Here is a 19,410-nt window from a genome sequence, read left to right as displayed (position 1 = left end):
AATGGTATGTATTGGTAATATTGGTCCTGTACTCTGTCATATTTTACCAAAGACAACAAACTATTTGTTTCCATGTTCTTGTGGAAAAGACCAAATCCAGAACATCATGTATTTACATATCTATAGTTACAACTAACTATGTTTTTCTTGGGCATTGCTAATGAAGCTAGATAAACTCAGTAGTGTTTGAAGTTTATTAAAGGTGGCTTAAAAATTCTTGGATCTTTTGCGAAGAATACCAGCTTGAAAAATAAATGGAGATTATAATTTTAGAGGCTTAATTTAAGTTACAGATGATATTTGGTATGTTTCTACCTGTGTTAGAAATTCCACTGATAAAAATAGAACCACATCATCGCTGGCTGCAGATTTTTACAGCAGAGAATGGTCTTTTCGTTAAAAGCTCATGCTGTACTTCATTGCAGAGAAAGTTGAGGGTAAAATGTATAGGGAAGAATAGACATTTAATGTAAGATCTCAACACCACCGTAAAGCCCCCTTCTTTCCCCAAGTCTGCTGACTTGTTAAAAACTGATTAGTGCCAAAGTCTGAAGGGTAAAGAAAGCCATATGGTTCTAAAATCCATTATAGCAAAACTGGAAAAAAATCAATCAAAGAAATTGTAGCATTTAGAATGAGTGAAAGCATAATTATGTAGATATATAATTATGGAATAATTGTAAGTCTCAGAATCTCAGTACAAAAACCTGTTTGCATTCACTGTACAGAATTGTATGGCACGGGCATCTTTAAATTATGTTTCTGAGTTGTTTATTTTCTTGAAGACTTTGAGGTTAATAAATATAGAATTTATTCATTTTGTCCTTTCCCATGTTTGCTTGCTCTCTGCTGAGTGTTAGGTACAAAATCAAAATGGACTTGCTGTCAATATTTTACATGCCAGACTGTTGCTTCAAACATGTACATTGACACTTGCCATGGTGGGAACGTTGTAAATAGAAGTCACACTGGAATGGTGTATTTCCATAGCAGTCTTTCTGAATTTCCATTTCAACCAAAGGTGCCTTTTCCTTTTTTCTTCTTAGAATTGTTTTATTAACTCAAGTAAGTAGTAATAGCCTTTCCAGCTTGAATTTCTTTACCCGTTTATCAAGTTTGGGAGTTATTTTTATTTGAATATTATGATGTTCACTGGAGTAAAAACAAAAAGACTTTGGATTGTCTACACTTAAAGGTGACCAAATTGTTTCTAAATTACTTGGTAAATGTAAGTGGTAGCATATTGAATTTATTTCTGACTTGACCTTTCAATTCCAGTATTAATAAACCAAATGTTAAAATGCGTGACATTTTCTAGGTATCTTTCAATAATCGGATGATGTTCAAAAGATGTGCTGCTTTTGTTGTTGTTGTGCTCAAGGGAAGTGTGAAGGGTTAATTGTGCTGGGGATTTTTATTTCTGTGTTAACATATACAGCTGGCAAAGCTCGGTCTGAAAAATACAGCTGTAAGACATGTAGGTCTGCTTAAAATATTGCCAGCATGAGTTGTAGTCAGAACACGCTCAGAGAAGCTTTCTAATCCAGACATAGAGCATTAAACATAATACAGGCAGGGTGATGGGCTATAAGTGAACCTGACCAATATTAACATCAGTGGAAAATTTAACTGTTAGTTCAGATTTTGACTATGTATTATAAAAATGTGTTTTCACTTACAGCCACCAATGTCCATTCAATCCATTGTGGTGCAAGTCCAGTGTGTTAACAAAAAGGTTGGCACCATTATCAACCATGAAGTACGGATTGTGGTGAGAGACAGGAACGATAACTCGCCTCAGTTCCAGCAGCAGCGATACTATGTGGCCGTAAATGAGGTCAGAATCGCTTACCTTTATTCCTTTCTCTTTTGCATGGTGTCATTGCTAAATGCCAGCTTTCAGTTCTTTCACTTCTCATTTGAAAACCCAGTAAATTCAGTTGTTTTAAAATCCCTTCCATTTGTGTTGCTTTGGAAAACAGCACAGACAGTATACTTCAGTTTTTAGCATGTAAGCTGTTCTTCCTTTTTCTTAATGAATACGAAGACAAGCACACTTTTCATTCATGCCTGTAATATTGCAGAAGACACTAGAATCTGAAGCTATGTCTCAATGAGTGAAGCATTGATTTCTGTTACATTTACAAGATGTTTTACTGCATTACGCAGTTGTATCAACAAACCTGGAAGTAAAACAAGTGTATTTATGAAAAACAAATGTAAAGCAACTAGTTCAAAAGGTTTTATTAACAATATTGAAGCTTGCAAAGTGCAGTTTTGGTTTATTGCTGTTTCTCTTTTTTAAATGATATCTGTGAATGGAATTATTTTGCTTTATCTTTTTATGGAATAGAGAGCTGTGGATTGGACTTCTCTGTATTCCTTGAAGGAAAAAATTTATTTCTTTCTTGAGCTGGTACAACTTTAATTTCACTTTACAGTTAAGTTTTTTTTGTTCTATTAGGGATTGAATAATCTGCTAATAACCAGTACAAAGGATCTGTGTTTTCAGTAAGTTAGTATGCTGGGGCTTTAGTTAATAAGAAGTTGAAGTGGGAGCTTACATGCAGAAGTGGAAATGTCCAGACTGAAACTAAGAGGAGAATGGAAAGATGGGTCAGTCTTCTGCAGGTAAAGATATGAAGAATTACAGTTAAGAAAATAAAGCAGTGTGCATTGTGTCCCTGTTGGGTGGGTTTTGTTTTGTGAAAGAACATGAGTGCTTTTGTGTTGTTTGATTTTTAGTAGAATTGATTTGCTGTTTCAAAAAAACTTTCATAGTTTTGTGTGTTTGGGAGATACAGCTTTTCAGTGTGTCTGCGTATCCTGTTACAATCACTACATTGCTCTAAGTGATCAATCATGCAGCCAAGTGATGTGCAGGAGATCCCATAGGCCCCAGGAAAGGAGCAGGGAGAGTTGGTTGATGAGTTTAGGCCTAATTAGGCCAAAAGTATGGAGAAAAAAAATAACCCAATCCCACATTATTTTTGAGTAGAGAGCTGAAGTTGATATAAGGATATACAAGTTTTTCAAACTTAGTGGTCTCCTGACTGGTGACACCTTTTAAATTGAGATTGTTTCCCTACAGACAAATTTTCAGCGATCCCTTTACCGATGTTTCTTACCCCAGAATTTGGAGGTCACAAAATACCATCTGTATGAGTACCAGTAAAGTCCTCCTTATTGCCTTTAAATTGTTTTCAAGTTGGCCTTTACATGGTAATTGTAATTTCTGTGTTTTTTGCAGACCTGTTGCAGAAAGTGCTTCTGGCCTTGATTAAAGGGCAACATAAACATTAGTGTGAAGTGCCTGTATGGGCTGTGATGCAGGTCCCAGGTCACTTCCAAGACCTGCATAAGTTTTGCAGTAAAACTGGAGGCAGGTTGAACTCTGTCAGTGCTGTAATGCTAAGGACGCAAGGTTTTTCCATAATTAGAAAGAAGTCCAAAAGACAGAGTGAAAAATGCATAATTTAAAATTGTTTATATTAATAAATTTAGCAATGTTGCAAGTATATGCAATCATTTATTTGCGTTACTATTGGGCAAAATGCAACGTTGTTGTTTCCACCAGTTGCAGTCCTGATTTAATTAGCTTCTTTGTTTCATTTTATCACTGTTATGCTTACAGCTTCTGACATGGCACCACTGAGCCCTTCAGCTGTACCCAGTGGGTTAATGCTCTCATTAAGTAACCAAAAAAAAGTTCATAAAGCATCTCAGACTTTCTCAAAGGTTTTAGTGAGTGTTTACATTTTTTAATGGTAGTTTATTCTGCTAGTAATTGGCACTGCCTCTAGTGAATTTAACTACACTGGAATGAGGGTTTTGTGGTGATTTTTTGATTGCCTCTGGTCTTCTGTTTTCAGTTTGCTTGTAAACTAAAAAGTACAGAAACTTCTCTTACATAAGTAACGTGAAGCAAATCAAAGCACAAGTAGATTTTATTATTTACAGCTACCATACATGTGAGCGTCACAAATATCTCCTATTTTTTGTAGCCAGGAAATTTCATCTGTGTCAATTTGAGGACTTGTTCAGGTGCTTTACAGGGTTGTACTTGGCAGTTTCTCCTATCAGCTGCCATGTCTTTCTCTGGCTGTTCTATGTGGGATGAAGAACACATGCACTGTGGCTTTATAACCATACTACAGACACTGGTGCTTGCACAAAACATTAGGTGGACTTTCCACACGTACTATTTAATCCATGTGCACATACACAGTAAGCGTTGGATTTACAACTCCTGTGCTAACCAGCTTGACAGTGTGTGTGCTTTGTAGGTGTAGCGTCTCCCAAAAGCATTGTGCTTCCTGTATACACCTACTGTAAGGAAATCCTGGGCAAAACTGTCAGCCTTGCTATTATCACCCCTCATCCCCCCTTTTTTTTTGGGGGGGGGGAGGGAGAGGGCGGGGAGAGGGGTAAAGTCTATGGCAAAGATTTTCCCAAACGGTCAAAACTATTGTAATTATTGGCACCTGTAATACAAGACAAATAACTGTAGCTAGATTTTACTCCATTAGGTAGTTTTTCAGTTTCAGAAATGTCAAGGGGTAAAATTATATTTTGGAGAAATAGAATGTTTTTTATGTCAAATATTCTTTTATATTTGAACTGTCCACAATATACTAAAATTAGTTTGTAAAAGAAACTGAGGGTGATTGTAATACAAAAATAAATCCTAGTTTGGCACGTGATTTTTCCATTTGCACATAAAAAGGCATAGTTTAAAATTAAGCCCATATTTTTCTAGAAGGCTTAGATTGAGATGGATTTGGTAGGGTAGTGTCTTGGTTTATACCAAAACATTTGTCAATTGTTACACTTGATTAGGTAGAAAAGGAGGATGTCCGTACTAAGTTAGAACCAAAAGCTCCCCTAATCCAGTGTATTTTTTCTGTCAGTTCCCCTTGCAGATGCTCAAGGAAGAGCATAAGGTTTGGGAAACATGAAGTGGTGCTTTCCTAGTAAGTTCACCCAAGCTCCAGTCACTTGTAGCTGTAAAATATGTTAGACCAAAGGCAGTGTATGTAATAGCTCTTGACCAATTTATTTCTTTCCCAGTTGCTTGTGAACATATGTATATGAAAATTCTTATTACGAGAAATACTGACTGATGTGTATCAAACTCTTCCATGTTGTCACAGGCATCTGTCACAGCATCAGAAGTTGCATGGGTGTAAGTTCAGCAATAACATGGTAGCATTTATTTGATTTTTTTAAAGCCATCCTTTAGTTTAGGAGTAGACAATTTTATCATTAACACCTAATTGCTGATAACCTCAGTATTTCAGTGGCAATACTCCCTTTGGTCTCCCTTCTGCTGCCTCTTAAGTTCTTCCTAACATGCGTAAGCATGAAGAGAGCAAAATTCCATGCCTTAAGGCAAACTTCACAATATGCACACTTATTAATCCAGTAACTGTGTTCTCTCTTACAAAAAAGCCATCGTCCCTTCCTTCCTTACTCAAGGTGTTTTAAAGCCTTTTTTTCATCGTGTCAGGTCTCATCTCTGATACTGAGCTGAGAAATACCATAATTTCTCACTCTATTGCTTCAAATATTTTTATCTGGATCCTAAAAATCCTGAGAAATCTCTATATGTAGATAGTGTCTGTAGAATTTGGCTCTATGCTGCATATTGTCAAATGATCCTTAGGGATTTAAGTGTTTTCTTCTGTCATTCACACACTTGAATGTATAGAAGACCCCTGGGTAAAATGTTTCAGAATTAAAAGATGCAGAAAAGTTAATGTTCCCCTCCTGTGCGTGTGTGGTTTGAAAATGTATCTTTTGCATCTAAGTATAAGAATTATTACATGTTTATTGAGGAAATAGTTTTTTCAGGAGGATCTTAATTATTCTATTAAAAGTATGGATTTTTTCATATGTAGCTGCAGTATGATTGTTCTTGTGCTTGTTGATGTTGCCTGTAATGTTTGTTTCACTTGGCTTAGCTTTGAGTGGCAGTGCTGATATTCATATTAAGTTACAGATAAAATTGGTTTTAAAAGTTCAGCTTCTTAGTTTAAAGTATAAAATAGAATGTCTGTTTCCCTAAAATAACTATATGCTTTTTCAGCAAAGTGTTATTATCTGAGCATTTATAAATGAAATAGCTAATTAGAATTAGTTAATAGGAAAAAACCCACCCTGCTGGAGGGGGGCAAGAATTAGTTAATAGGAAAAAACCCACCCTGCTGGGGGGGGGGAGGGGCAAATAAAACACCCTACATGTGAATGTGTGTACCTATATATTTATGTGCACGCTTGTGTGTATACATATATGTGCATAAATAGTCTCCATTGTATCTAGTCTTCAATGGGACTAATGCAGACACAAAATAGCCATCTGCTTAAAATTAACTGGCATTTTGTGCATAAGCTATAGTCAAGAAAATGAGGTTGTAATTAAGCTATTGACTTTTTATAGTTGCCTGGGTTATGAAACAGATTTGGGACATAATTCAGACCAATCCTAAGTACTGCTGTTCTGACATCTGAAGTAACTAAGCTGATCATCACTCTTGGGCTGCTGCTACTGTGTGTACCACACCGCAGAGTCTGTGCAAGCACTAGGACAGAAACAGGCTCTTTTCCTTCATGTCACAACTGGCCCGGTGCCGCTGCTCTGTAAAGAGCATGGGGTTTCTGGTTTTTCGTCTATATTATAGCAGGCTCTGGTCTCACCAGGAGCTTAGCATAGCACAAGTGCAGAAGCCCTTTAGAGGGATGCTACCGTTTAGGAGCAAGTTTCCCTTTTCCATTTCTTATCCTTTTTCAAGACAAACAATGTATGTGTCGCAGCCAAAAGCAAATCTAACCGCTATCCACAGCATTATGAATCTCCTCATAAAAGTAAAAATGCGTTAAGGTTGATGTTAAAATTTTTATGATAATTAGAAAGACTCTGCAGGGTTATTTGTTTTGTGTGTTATAGATTTTTATTCATATGAAAACGTCACATCGTTATTCATTTAGAAAAAAATCCTGACAAAATGACATTAGCCTGGGGCTAAATTTGACCATGTGTATTAGTGACTATATATTAGATATTATTCCAGTGTATTAAAACAAAGTTCTATAGTTAGGTTGAAATTCAGAAGAATTATGCAACTCAGTTAACGCTCTACAGGCAAATCTATAGTATTGCCACAAGGTTTTTAAATACATATAACCTAATACAGGGACTAGAAACTAAAATCTTGTATTACTAAGGCAGAATTGTGGTTGTCTGTGTTTTAAATCTTAAACATTTTATCTTAAAAATTTTATCTTGGTAATACAACTCTAATTCTGCATTGCCTGGGTTTTATAAGACTTGACTTTTTTGTATTAATTTTTCACATGAGCCTTACCTGAGTGCTACAGAGGTGCTGGGAAGCTCAGGAGCATTTAATAGCAGGGGTTTTTTGGAAATGGTAGTGGAGTTCCTAGAATACTGTTTGAAGTCAGTGTTACTTTATTAAATGTATGTAACCTTATAGCTGATGAGAATTTCCTGTTTGTAAACCAAAATTTTAGAGTTGGTTTGGTTTTTGGTTTTTTGGTTTTATTTCCCCCCCCTTAAGTTGGCAGAGATGAGAATCCTTTGCAAAATGAGTGTGTTTCTTGAACCTCAGTCATCTTAAGACTTTGGCTTTGGGCTGTTGAGAATTATAACTTGTGCTGAATTTTCATTGCTTCTGGTGTAATTATTCATCTCTTTTTCCTTGTGGTATTGAAATAATTAATCTTTTCAGGTAGACATCATCAAAAGAATATTAGCTCAGTATGATTAACTGTAAATCTTACTTTGCGCTGCTGTTCAGGGCCACTGTGAAAAATTATTCATTTTTAACTTTGTAAATAGGCAATAATAGGAAAATTTATTTTCAAAATGTTTTATGGAAGTGTTGAACGTTCCTGTCTGCATCTAGACCTCTAATAGACATAAATCATGTTGAAGAGGAAATTTTTAAGCATTACAGCTGTTGACTATGGAAGAATAAGATTTATTGTATCCATTTCCTCTCCATTTGTTTAATTGCATTCTTTTGAAATCTTACTTGTTTCTTGTCATCGTGTTCTTTTTCACCACGTTGAATTCCCACAGAGATGATTATCCTCAAACTGTCACTAACACTCTCATAATTTTTTCTTTATAATTCCTAACATTTAATCTTGCATAAGGTAAGACACTCAGCATGGTCAAACAGTTTACTGCATAACTTTAGTCCCTTTCTGTAGGAGATACTAAAGTTTAACATGGAGAAACAAAATTCCTCTCCAAGGTATTCTCTGAAGTAGGAGGCAAGTGGGGCTCTAGACATAGCTGAAGCAACACTTTCTGGAGCCATTTTTGGGCCTTTCTGAAAGGCAGCAAAGCAAAGGAGCCAGGAAGCCCCTCTGTAGACGTATTTCCACTTCCCCCAACTGCCAGAAGCATTGGTGGTGGAAGATTTTTCAGAGAATTAACTGAGTTGGAAACTGGGGGGAAATGGGTGCTGTGTAGAATCTCTCTGTTACAGGTTGGCATAGCAATGATGTGGGGTGGTTTGAGCTCTAGATAAGTCTTTACTGTCTAGAGACTGTGTGCATCTACTAAAGAATGAATTTGATCACTGGTTTGAGAAATCATGTATATTATATAGTATATAATACAAAACCATCTTGGTGGTCTGCTTTTCACCAGTGCCGAAAATGTGATTAGCCAGTTTGTTCTGCTTGCACGTGCATGTATTCAAATGACATGCCCATTTTATGTCTGCATGAGATCAAACCCAGTCTTTCAGCCTGCTCTTTTAGCTTTTGGATACGTGTTTTAGATACCTCCATAATATTTGCTAGAAAAATATGCGTTTTATTCCCATGTTACCTGTCTTTCTTCCTAGGAATGCAGTTCCTCACGGGCTGTTCACATAATAAGTAATTCTTATTTAAACAAGAACAGTGGGATTATTCAAGTTGGTAAAGAACCGTGTGTGTGTGTATATATATATACACACTATATGTATATATTGCTATATATATAGTCATGTGTTATAAGGTGAACTGAGTTCCTCCTTATTGTTCCAACAATAAAGTGAATGATGACAGCAGTGTGTCAGAAAACCCTCACAAATTGTGGGTAAAAGTGATATTGCTGGCTAATGGTAAATTATCGCAATGTTGACAGCTCAGTGTAAAAAATATTGTGTAGCTTTGAATGCTGAGTGCCTCGCTCAAATGATTAGAAGTTTGAGTGGAGTTTGAGACATTTAGTTAAGAGCTCATCTGAATTTTTCCAAAGGCTGCAGTAGTGTCTGATGTGAGACCTTGGGCAGGCTGGAAAGTTGAGTGAAATGAGTTAATTTTTTCCTAACTTTCAGGAAGAGGGAGTGACAGGAGACTTTTTTTCAGTGTCCTTTCTAATATTGTTTGTATTGCATAAAAGAAAATGCAGATAATGTAGAAACCTGTGTATTAGGTTCATGAAGGTCTGCACATCTGCAGTCAGTTATTTTGGATGTAATACACTAAATCCAAGACTTTAGCTTTTGACTTTTACTGTAAGAGTGTGCAATTGTAATTTTGGTGTTTACTGCTATTTCCATTTTACAACTGTCTCCTTTGTTATTACTTAATGATGTGCTTTACAGTGCCGGAGCCTTTTTACGTTAGTCATCATTTATCTACACCCTCTCAGGACCCCGATACAGCTGCTCTGGTTGAAACAGAGCAAATAACTAGTGCTGGGCAGAGCTGCTGGCTGAATTCAGTGGAAACCAAGCGTTTACATGCTTCTGAAAAGCAACAGAGTTCTTGGCATCCTTCAGCTGTGAGCACTTGTGCAGGTCCCACCCTTCCGCAGCAACTTGGCAGCTTTGGAGGTACCTGGTTAGGGCAGTCTCGATGTCTAGGATGTTGCACTGGAGCTCTGCCCTCTCCCTTTGCAGGACGGGGCATTACAGCATCCAACTAGAGGGAGTGGTACCAACACCTCCTTGGGTATCTGTCAGCTCTTGGGCTGTTCTGATGTGACAGGATTTTTTTTTGTTAGAGATCTGTCATTTGAATTTCCAGCAGTAACTTCTCCCTCTCCTGAGAGTGCATGCTCTCATGGTGTGACAGCCGCCCGCAGGTGTGGAGCAGGGAGCAGTCCTTCGGAGCGAGTGCTGAGAAACGTGTAGGCAGCCTAACGGAGCAGCGTAGTTAATGAGTGTGGTGTTTGACAGCATGTTCCCTGCCCTGCTTTCCAGCCTGTTACACATGTGATGTCTTCAAAGCTGCTCCTCTCTTCTTCGTCTGGGAGCACTGAGACTTTTCTCTGTTTTGACAGCAGAAGCACAGGAGGTTTCCGTTGGGTGCCAACCCCTGACAAGCCAGCGTGGTGCCCGGCTCTTTCCCCTAATGAGACTGTATCATTTAACCAATGATTAATTGGTTAAACTATTTTATTTAGTGTTGTACTGGGTGTCCATGCCCACGAAGGGGCTGAAGGGTCTCTGTGAGGAGAGGCTGGGGCTGCCCTGAGCTGGGCACAGCCAGTTCCAGCCGGTTCCAAGGGCCTAGCACAGGGCCCAGCTGAGCCCCTCAGCCAGGCTGGCAGTGCCTCAGGGAAATTGATTTAAGAAAGGGGAAAATGCTGTGCAGCAGCGAGGAGAATTTTGGCAGTAAGTGAAATTAATTTTCCAGTATTAATTAATAAGATAAATGAATTAATAAGTCTAGTCTGCTCTGCCTGTGAGGGTAATGGGTAAGTGATCTCCCTGTCTCGACCCTCAAGCATGTTCATCTGATTTTTCTCCCCTGTGCTGCTGAGGAGAGGGGTGAGAGGGCACCTGGGTGGGTGTCTGGCAGCCGGCCAAGGGCAGCCCACCATTAGTGAGGAAAAAAACCCTACAAACCCTCCTGTAAATTTTCCAAATTGGTTTTTAGGTTGCTTTGTTCTTCTATCCCCTTACAAAAACATGAGAAAGCCCCTTCTCCCCTACACATGCAGTTTGTCATTAACCAGTAAGTTATCCTCCTTGCTTTATGACAGTTGGCTCTGACTTTATACTGTCAGGCAAGGCTCATGTTTCTGAGGTGGTTGCTCTCCTGAATTCTTGAACAGCTGCTGCTGTACCAGAGGTACAAGGCAGACTCTGTGTGAGGTAATTATCTTGCAATTAGTAAGCATGAGGGAACAGTCAACTTCCTACACCCACATTTGACACTTCTATCTGTACCAATAGTAAGCAAGTCAAGTTTGTAGCAAAACATAAACATACATACTTGTTGTGGCATAGGTAATGTGAATAAGTATTGTAAATTAAGCCCCACCTGTTTTATCATAAAAAAGGCTTTGAACTGGTGTTTTTCATTTCAAAGATTCAGTATTCTCAGCCCTTAAAATATTTCTCAGAGAACTCTGTCAGCCATTAAACTCTTAAAGTAATTAGCAGCAAATAAATAAATTAGCAGGAAGTAAAACTGCAAATAAATTAGCAGTAATTTATTATAAAAAATAAAACAAGACCAGGAACTATGGCTATAGGAGGAAATGGGCAGTTGATTATTTGCTTTATGGTGTGAACTACAGAATATGAAAGTGAAATAACATCCACATTTGTCTGTGCCACCTTCTCTTTTTACAGCATTTCAAACCTTTTTAGACCCTATGGGTTTAAAGATGTGCAACAACTTAATGTAAAATTCAGAGGAAAGAAGAGGGGTCAGTGGGTCTCTGTAAAGTCAAGGGCCAAAAACTTGGGTGTGATGAGAGCAGCAGCAGGAAGCATGTCTAAGAGCAATGTCTATGTTGAATCCAGAACTGTTTGTTCATTTCTTTTTCTTTTTCGGGTTGATTACTCACAAAGTTTTCTGAATATTAAAATTGAGAAATGATGACTCCCAAGAAGTCAGTTGGACTTCTGTCCTTGATCTCAATGGGTCTTGATTTCATGCTATTTATCTACGCTAGGAAAATTATAAACTGATTCATTTTCAAAATATAATTTTATGGTATTTAATTGCTGCCAACAAAATATTGGAGAAACAGCATCATTCTTGTGTTTGTTTAAAGCCATAAAGCTCTCTGCTTGTCTGTGTTTGTATGTAATAATATTTATCTGGTGCTATTCACATTGTTATGAAGACACTGTTAAATAAGTTCTGTTTACTTTTGTAGCTCATCTTTATTTTGCTTCCTGAGTCTGAAAAAGTAGCTTTTATTTTTTTAATCTATTTATATTTATTCCATGTATTCTGTCATTTCTAAGATTTTGGGTTTTTCATCTTCATCTTTTTAAAAACAAATGGGGTTCTGTTCTGATGCAGAGGATCTGTGGAATAAAAATGGAAATTGGTTTCATTCTCTGTGTGATGCTTGGCATCAGTTAAAGTACATTGTGTCTAAGTAGTTGCTCATACATGAGGTTCCAGGGCGAAGAAAGGGGAGGAGAGAATGCTAACCTTGCATTATAGACCAGAGTTACGGGAGGGGAAGCTTTGCAAACAGTTCTTTAATTGTTTCTAGTATACATTAAGGTTTTAATGGGTATCTGTCTGTCTCTGTTCTTGCAGTTAACTCCAGTTGGAACAACCATCTTTACAGGATTTTCTGGAAACAATGGTGCTACTGACATTGATGATGGTCCGAATGGCCAGATAGAATATGTCATCCAGTACAATCCTAATGACAAGGTAAGTGCATTTAGCTTTTTTCTTTCAGGTGTGTGGGTGTGTGTGTATATATATATATATATACATTTGTTGCAGCAATGAACAGCAGATGAATGAACAAGCAGCAAATGAACAAGACGTTGCTGTTGGACTTCATAAAGAAATTCTTTCCTTCATGATGTAGAATATCTTCTCTGCCTATGAGCCTTGCTTGCCATGTAAACACAGCTGAATTTACTTTCCCTTTCATTGCCATGCTGTTAGCAGCTGGATTACTTCAGTATCAATCATTAATAATCTCCTGTCTTCTCCAGTGTTGTTCACACACTTCATCTTGGTTTTGGCATGCCTTTTCAGTCCAGGATAGGTGGTTGTACTTACTCCTACACATTTATACCTAATGGATTCACAGCTAAGAAATATTCATAGGCATGGCTAAGTTACTCTCAAAAGAGACATTCTGACTTTTCTCATGGAGCCATTTATATTTAAAGATCACTGTTTTAAAAAAAGAGGGATATATATTATTAAAATAAAACACTAGTGATCCCCACCTATTATCTTTGCGAACACACACTTTTAGAGACAAAAAGGTTAAAATATTAAAATAAATTATTTTTAGGGTCAGGTGTGTGAATTTCTCTATTATAACAAGGTTTTGCACATGGGTGATTTGTGTGAAGTGTCCATATGCATTTTCATAGCAAATTGGAAGTAATTTTAGCAGTCCTTTTTTTGCAAACCAAGCTATCTTTTGCCATGGGCGAAGAGCGCAGTTACTGTGGATCAGCTGGTGTGATAATTTATTAAGCAGGCTAACCTGATTATGTATTCATTCCAAAGATGACATAGATGTTAAAGTAGGGGGAAAATCTATAATATATAGATTTAGTAACCTCTCATTGAAATTCCCTACTTCAGGGGAGTTTGAGCAGAAATGGTTTTGTGGGAAAACGGCAATCTGATTTGCAGTTTCATTAGAAGTGTAGGCACATGAGTTCTGATTCAATTTGCACCATTTAAGCTGTACACCTCATAAAGGCTTCAGTCCTATTTCCATTGAAGCCAACAAGAGTTTAAGTATCTACTGAATTACACTTAGTGCTTATACTTTTTAGGAGGTAGAATTTTATAGAATAGTGACAGTATCAAGGAATAATTCAGTGTGAACTAATAATATAAGAGCCTACTTTTTTACTTTCCACTGGGCGAATTGTTGATTTTTGCATAGCTACATGCTGAGGCATAATATCTACTTACTATACCTACATATTTTTAGGACAGAGACCGTTTCTTGAGAAACTTTGCAGCGCCTTAAGCCACAATCTTTTCTGGGGAGCATTGTTTTGCAAAGAGGCAATGTCTTTTTGACAAAAGCAGAATTGTGATGTTAGGTTTTTGGGAGGTAGGGAATTTTCTGACTTTATAGGTTATGTATATTTGGAATGATTTCACTTTTTAAATGTTTGCAGTTGTTTCTGAGAGATTAAATTGATTGCACAGACTTCAGCAGTTTCTTGAGTTACGACACTTCAGTGAGACTACTGAAATGAGTAAAATTACTAGTGCATGATGTGTGGGTTCATCATGTTACATTCTCAGCTGTTCTTTGTACTGGCAGTATGTATGACTGAAGAGTTTCTCTCCTAAACTTTATAAACAAAGGCAAGGGTTTTCTATGGAAGTAGTGAGCACTAAAATGTTATGCTAACATAATCTTTTAACTCTTTGCATAACAGAAGTGTTATAAATAAATGCTATTCTGCTATCACAAATATTTGAAAAGTAAACAGCGGGCAGGAAGGAGCGACAGGAATGGACAAGCCGTTTCAAATTCACAAAAAAAAACCCCAACCTTTGAAATTTTCTCTCCAGCCTTTTTTCTTAACTTATAGTTACTTAACTTACAGTACTTAACAGCTCACATAATTTTTTCTGTTTCAGTAAAGCCTATGAAAAATGTTGGCGCTGAGAAAATACCTCTTCTAGATAACTTTAGAAAATTGAAAGTGTTTTTAAAAAATTAAACATTTCAGCATACATTGAATATGTTGGTATACTGGAAACAATAATAAATAAAAAAATCCAAACCTCTTAAAATATTGTTTCTGTTAAAATGTATTGTGGCACAGTGAAATAGAAGAGCTGCTTTGTATTTAATTTACTATTAAGTCATAGCATTATATTCCTCAAAGGCATCCTGGGAAATCATTCTAAAAGCATCTCCCACAACCACAGTAGCCTCAAGTTCAGCAGAGAGGTTTGTCTAACCACTAGTGAAGGACACTGTAGCATCCCTAAGTGGTTTGGTCTGGTGTTTTGCCACAGGAAGAGTTAAAAAACACTTCCTAAAACTTTTATTTTTCTCTCTTACTCAGTGAAATTTGCTTGTTCTTGTTGAGGGATTTCCCTGGTTGGAACAACTTATTTGGAGTAGTTAGTTGCTTTATTGCATCTTTGCCTTACGACTTTTGTATTCCAGATTAAATAAATCTGATTCTTTCATCTGTAGATAGCCTTTATGCACGTAACATTGCTTTACCTAGCGATGCATTTTGTGCGTGTGCTTGACAGAGATGACTTCTCGTTGTTGTAAGCTGCTTCATCTCAGCTGTCAACTTGCAGAAAGTTACTGCATAATATCTGCTGCAAGTGGATTTTCCTCCTTAACCTGGGAAACAATTGTACCGCGCTCAAAAATGATGTGTACATCTTAGTGCAAAATATCTCTACTTTTGTACTTCTAGGATCCACCTCTGTTGTGTGATGAAGATGTCCACAGTGTTGTTTCACACCTATGACATAGTCTCCTGCCTTAGAAAAAGCAGACTGATTATAGCTCATAAGTTTAATTGGAGAGTAATTTAGGCATTTGGGAAAAAAAAAACCCTGTAAAAACAAGGTGTTATTCTAGAAGTTCAATTTTATTTAATTATTTTGTTGTTTAATTGGGAAGATATATAAAAGCCAAGTAGAAAAATGAATGCAAATCATACTTGACATAGGGCTGGGCTCTAGCTATCACGTAAAGGAATGCTGTAAAACTTTCCTTAGCTGTTAAAAGCTAAGGATCAAGTCAATTAACTTGCCAAAAAGATTCTGCCTCCTAATGCAGAGTGGATTTTTAGATCTCCGAGGGCTCTCTTTATACCTGAAGGTTATTAAAACAAGTTCTGGACTCCCTCCTTACTAGCTAATTTTACTGAGATTCATTGTATTGTGTTTGGTGAGGATTCAAAATTAAACATTTTGAGTTTCTCTGGAGTTAGGGAATATGTGTAATGCTTTTGTCATACTGATTTTTCACCTATCATCTCTGGGGAGTAAATTGAATTGTTATCCTGGTGACTTTTCCCATTTTAAATTTGCTGGACCATATTCAAGACTATGGACCAACAAATGTTCTAAGTTATGAAGACTGCTGTACAAAAGCATTTTGTTATCTCTATTTTGAAGTGAAAGGAGAACCAGTTTTGTTCTCTTGGAGTAAGCAGGTGACAAAGCAGTGTCTTGATATGCCTGACTTCCAGCATGTGCTGGCTCATTTCGGTATTAGCTGGAAATGCAACTGAGATGTGATGGTGTTGTGCACATCTTTTAATTGCCTTGACACTTCTTTACAGTTTGGGTTGCAGCAGAAATAAATGGAGTTTGTAGAGGGATCACAGGGTTGATCTGATGTGGTACCTTCAGGAGCCGTGGCACAAACTTACATTTGGAAGTTAAGCTTTGAATCACCACTGAACAATTGCATTTCTGTGCTGTGTTGGAGCAAGAGGGGACTCCAGATATAAGCAGTTTGGGAAGAGATTAAAGTTTTCTGCTGAAATTTTGCTGATCCTTCCTAACAGTTTAGATTGTACCCTTGTGCTTCAGTGCATCCTCATGCCAAGATCTGCCAAGGAAAAGGCAGTTATTTTGAGAGTGCCTTGGCTGATTCTCAGTTGCAGAGTCTTTTCCAGCTGGTTCTGGCCTCTTAAATCAGACATAAATGGGTTAAAGCAGTTAGGAGAATCTTCCTTGTGAATTAGAAGTGGCACATATATGTGTGCGCACATGGCATCATCTTGTACAGCAAAGATACTAGCCCTTAGTTGCATAGTTCACAACCTGCTTGCTTGTTTGTGCAAATACCATTAAAAGAAAGGAAGGGGGGGGAAAAGCAGGTGAACCCCACCCTACTTGGTTCTTCCTTCTTCCAATAGTAAGAGTCTGTTCTAGTTTCCTGGTTTGCCTCAGTATAAATATTGTAAATTTTTTTTTTCAGTGGGAACTGTATTTTTTTAATCCAAAAAGATGAGTGCCAAACTCAGACATAAGCAAACAGTGCCTCCAGTTATTTAGCAGAGCCTGTGATATACTTTCCAACCCTTTTTTTTCTGCACACCACAAATATCTGCAACATGGTGAATTTAACAATCATTATCATTTATTTGCTGAAAAACAAACTACAATATAAGCAGATGTTTCAACTTCTAGAGGAAAAAAAGGCCTTGTAAGGCCTTTCTAAGGAAAGAATAGTACTCTTATCTCTGCAGTGGAGAGATTTTGGAATATTGTATTGCTTAGTAGGTGTTCAACCTACTTACGTGTTAACTGTATTCCACATAGATTGAAGCATGGAAAGATTTTTTTTTAATGTGATTAATTTGATAATAGAACTGGAACCAATTCTCACATCTGAAACCTGTGTCTGTGCCTGTAGTCCTCCTCCCAAAATGGGTCATTAGTCAAAATGAATCCTTTAAAGGTGTGTGCACCCCAGCATTATCCTCCTGCCATTCGATGCCACAACTTTGTAATCTGAATCTGTTTAACCAAATATGCAGGACAAATTGATTTTAGTCTGATTTACCCATCCTGACTTACCCTGAATCTGAATTTACTAGTGTATGAACATGTGCATAACTGCCACAGGGAACTGGCACCTAAGTGTGTAGCATTGATGTTCTCCGTGTGTTTGCTACTTCATTGCCCTCATGAAAGCCAGAATAAAGAGAAGGTAAGTACAGCGATGTGGGTTTCTTAATCTTTAATACTTGATACTTTCTACGATAGTGAGAAAAAAATAGATGAAGGCAAGCCAAACTGTAAAAACTGAAGACCCGAATTCTCAGCTGACAAATAGGGATATCTTGTCTAAACATACCACTGCAAATTCAGCATGGCAAATCTGCAAGAAGCAGGATAGTTAGACTTCAGTTTGTGGTTGGAAGTAATAATGTATATGCAAAGAATCAGAGAACTCTGTTACGTTCAGATTATTTATTGTGGGGTTCTTATGGAGTAAATTGGGTGGGGAGAAAACATAGAACACTTTAAAATCTCTAATCTGGAAACATACACAATTTTGGTATGGCATCCAATTGATCATCTCATCGTGCCCTATCTGAAATGTGCTTTAACGTTGAAGGTGTTCAATTTTATTGTACTGTTTTAACTTTTGCAGACTTCCAACAGGACCTTTGATATTCCTCTCACTTTGTCCGGAGCAGTAGTTCTACGGGAAAGACTAAATTATGAAGAAAAGATACGTTATTTTGTCATTGTTCAAGCAAATGTAAGTATAGATCTTTTAATGGCCATTTATGCCACTGGGGTGGCACAAATGGGGTGCCACAGGTGGGGTTTTAGTTTGCAGATTTAGACTTTTCCAAGGAAAGGAAAAGTCTTGTTGAAATACCAGGTCTGATAATACTCTTCTCCTGAAGATCTTATTTAAGATTTATCTAGGTCGTTGAAAGCTTAGGCATATTATTACTGGTTAAAAAAGCTTGCTCAGTGTGTGTAACAAGACAACCTTTTGGCACAAGGAACAAGTTGCAAATTTGAAGTACAGCCCATGCAGAAAAGTGCATTCTAGTGTCACTAAGTGTTCATTTCCTAACAAATCCAGCAATGCTAATTTGATCTCAGATGAGTTTAATGGATACAATTGAGTTGGATCCTTCAGGTCTGAAATGCATTTTTCTATAAAGAAGTGATTTTTCTTTCAAGTCATATTCCAAGTGTATATACAGGGTTTTACAGAGTGGCTGGCAGTGGATAATGCATACTGAGAAGAAAAGTGATGCTTAAGCTATATCTAATATATCTGTTATCACAGAAGTTTTTTGGTGCCCTTGAGGGCTGTGAAAGCTTTTTTTCCCCTTTTTGTCCTTCTGATAATAGCCGAAATGAAAACTTTTCCTCTGTTGTTTACCTCTCTTATGATACTACTTCATTTGTGGGAAAATGAGAATGCTCTGAAGCAAATTTAGATAGCTTGCTCCTGAATTCACACATTATATCACTGTCGTCTTTCTGATACAGAATTGTAGGTACATCATACCATACATTTTACAATGCACTTTCCTACATATTTTGTGGCATGTTCAGCATTCCCCCAATAGAAGATAGGCTCCAGGGGTGTCTCAATGCTTTTTGCACTTAGATATATCTAAAGATGCTTCCTGGCTGTTAGAACAAGTTGTTTTATCTGGGTAACATAACTTGCTGATGTCTTGAACAGGAATATGGGAAGTCTCAGAACTGATTTGCCTTGTTGTTTTATCGATAATTTATTCTGCAGATCACCACTGTGTATTTACAGCTCTTTTCCTTTGATGTCAGAGCTGTGAGTTTCAGGAGACACTGCACTCCTGGAAAAGTAACTGGGGTAGTTGAGCAGGTCATGTTTTTCAAGAGAAGGGCATGGCGTGCAGCAGTGCGAACACCTCATGTGAGGAGGGAGGTCTGTCACGCTGCAGAAACAACTGGTGAAGGCACAGCTTGGGA

General features: G+C 37.4%; 1 protein-coding gene across 4 annotated transcripts in view; it reads left to right on the top strand.

The window, feature by feature from the left end:
* PCDH15 (protocadherin related 15) overlaps nt 1-19,410 on the top strand; it is a 378,762-nt gene that overhangs the window by 96,779 nt on the left and 262,573 nt on the right. For all 4 annotated transcript variants that reach the window (XM_072869959.1, XM_072869956.1, XM_072869957.1 and 1 more), the window contains exons 4-6: nt 1,682-1,837; nt 12,535-12,654; nt 18,083-18,193. In XM_072869959.1, the coding sequence (XP_072726060.1) occupies nt 1,682-1,837; nt 12,535-12,654; nt 18,083-18,193 (387 nt within the window). The remainder of the gene's footprint in view (nt 1-1,681; nt 1,838-12,534; nt 12,655-18,082; nt 18,194-19,410) is intronic.

The sequence above is a fragment of the Ciconia boyciana genome, chromosome 8 (genome assembly GCF_034638445.1).
Source record: "Ciconia boyciana chromosome 8, ASM3463844v1, whole genome shotgun sequence".
In the NCBI taxonomy this organism is placed as follows: domain Eukaryota; kingdom Metazoa; phylum Chordata; class Aves; order Ciconiiformes; family Ciconiidae; genus Ciconia; species Ciconia boyciana.
This window is presented reverse-complemented; position numbering and strand designations above follow the sequence as displayed.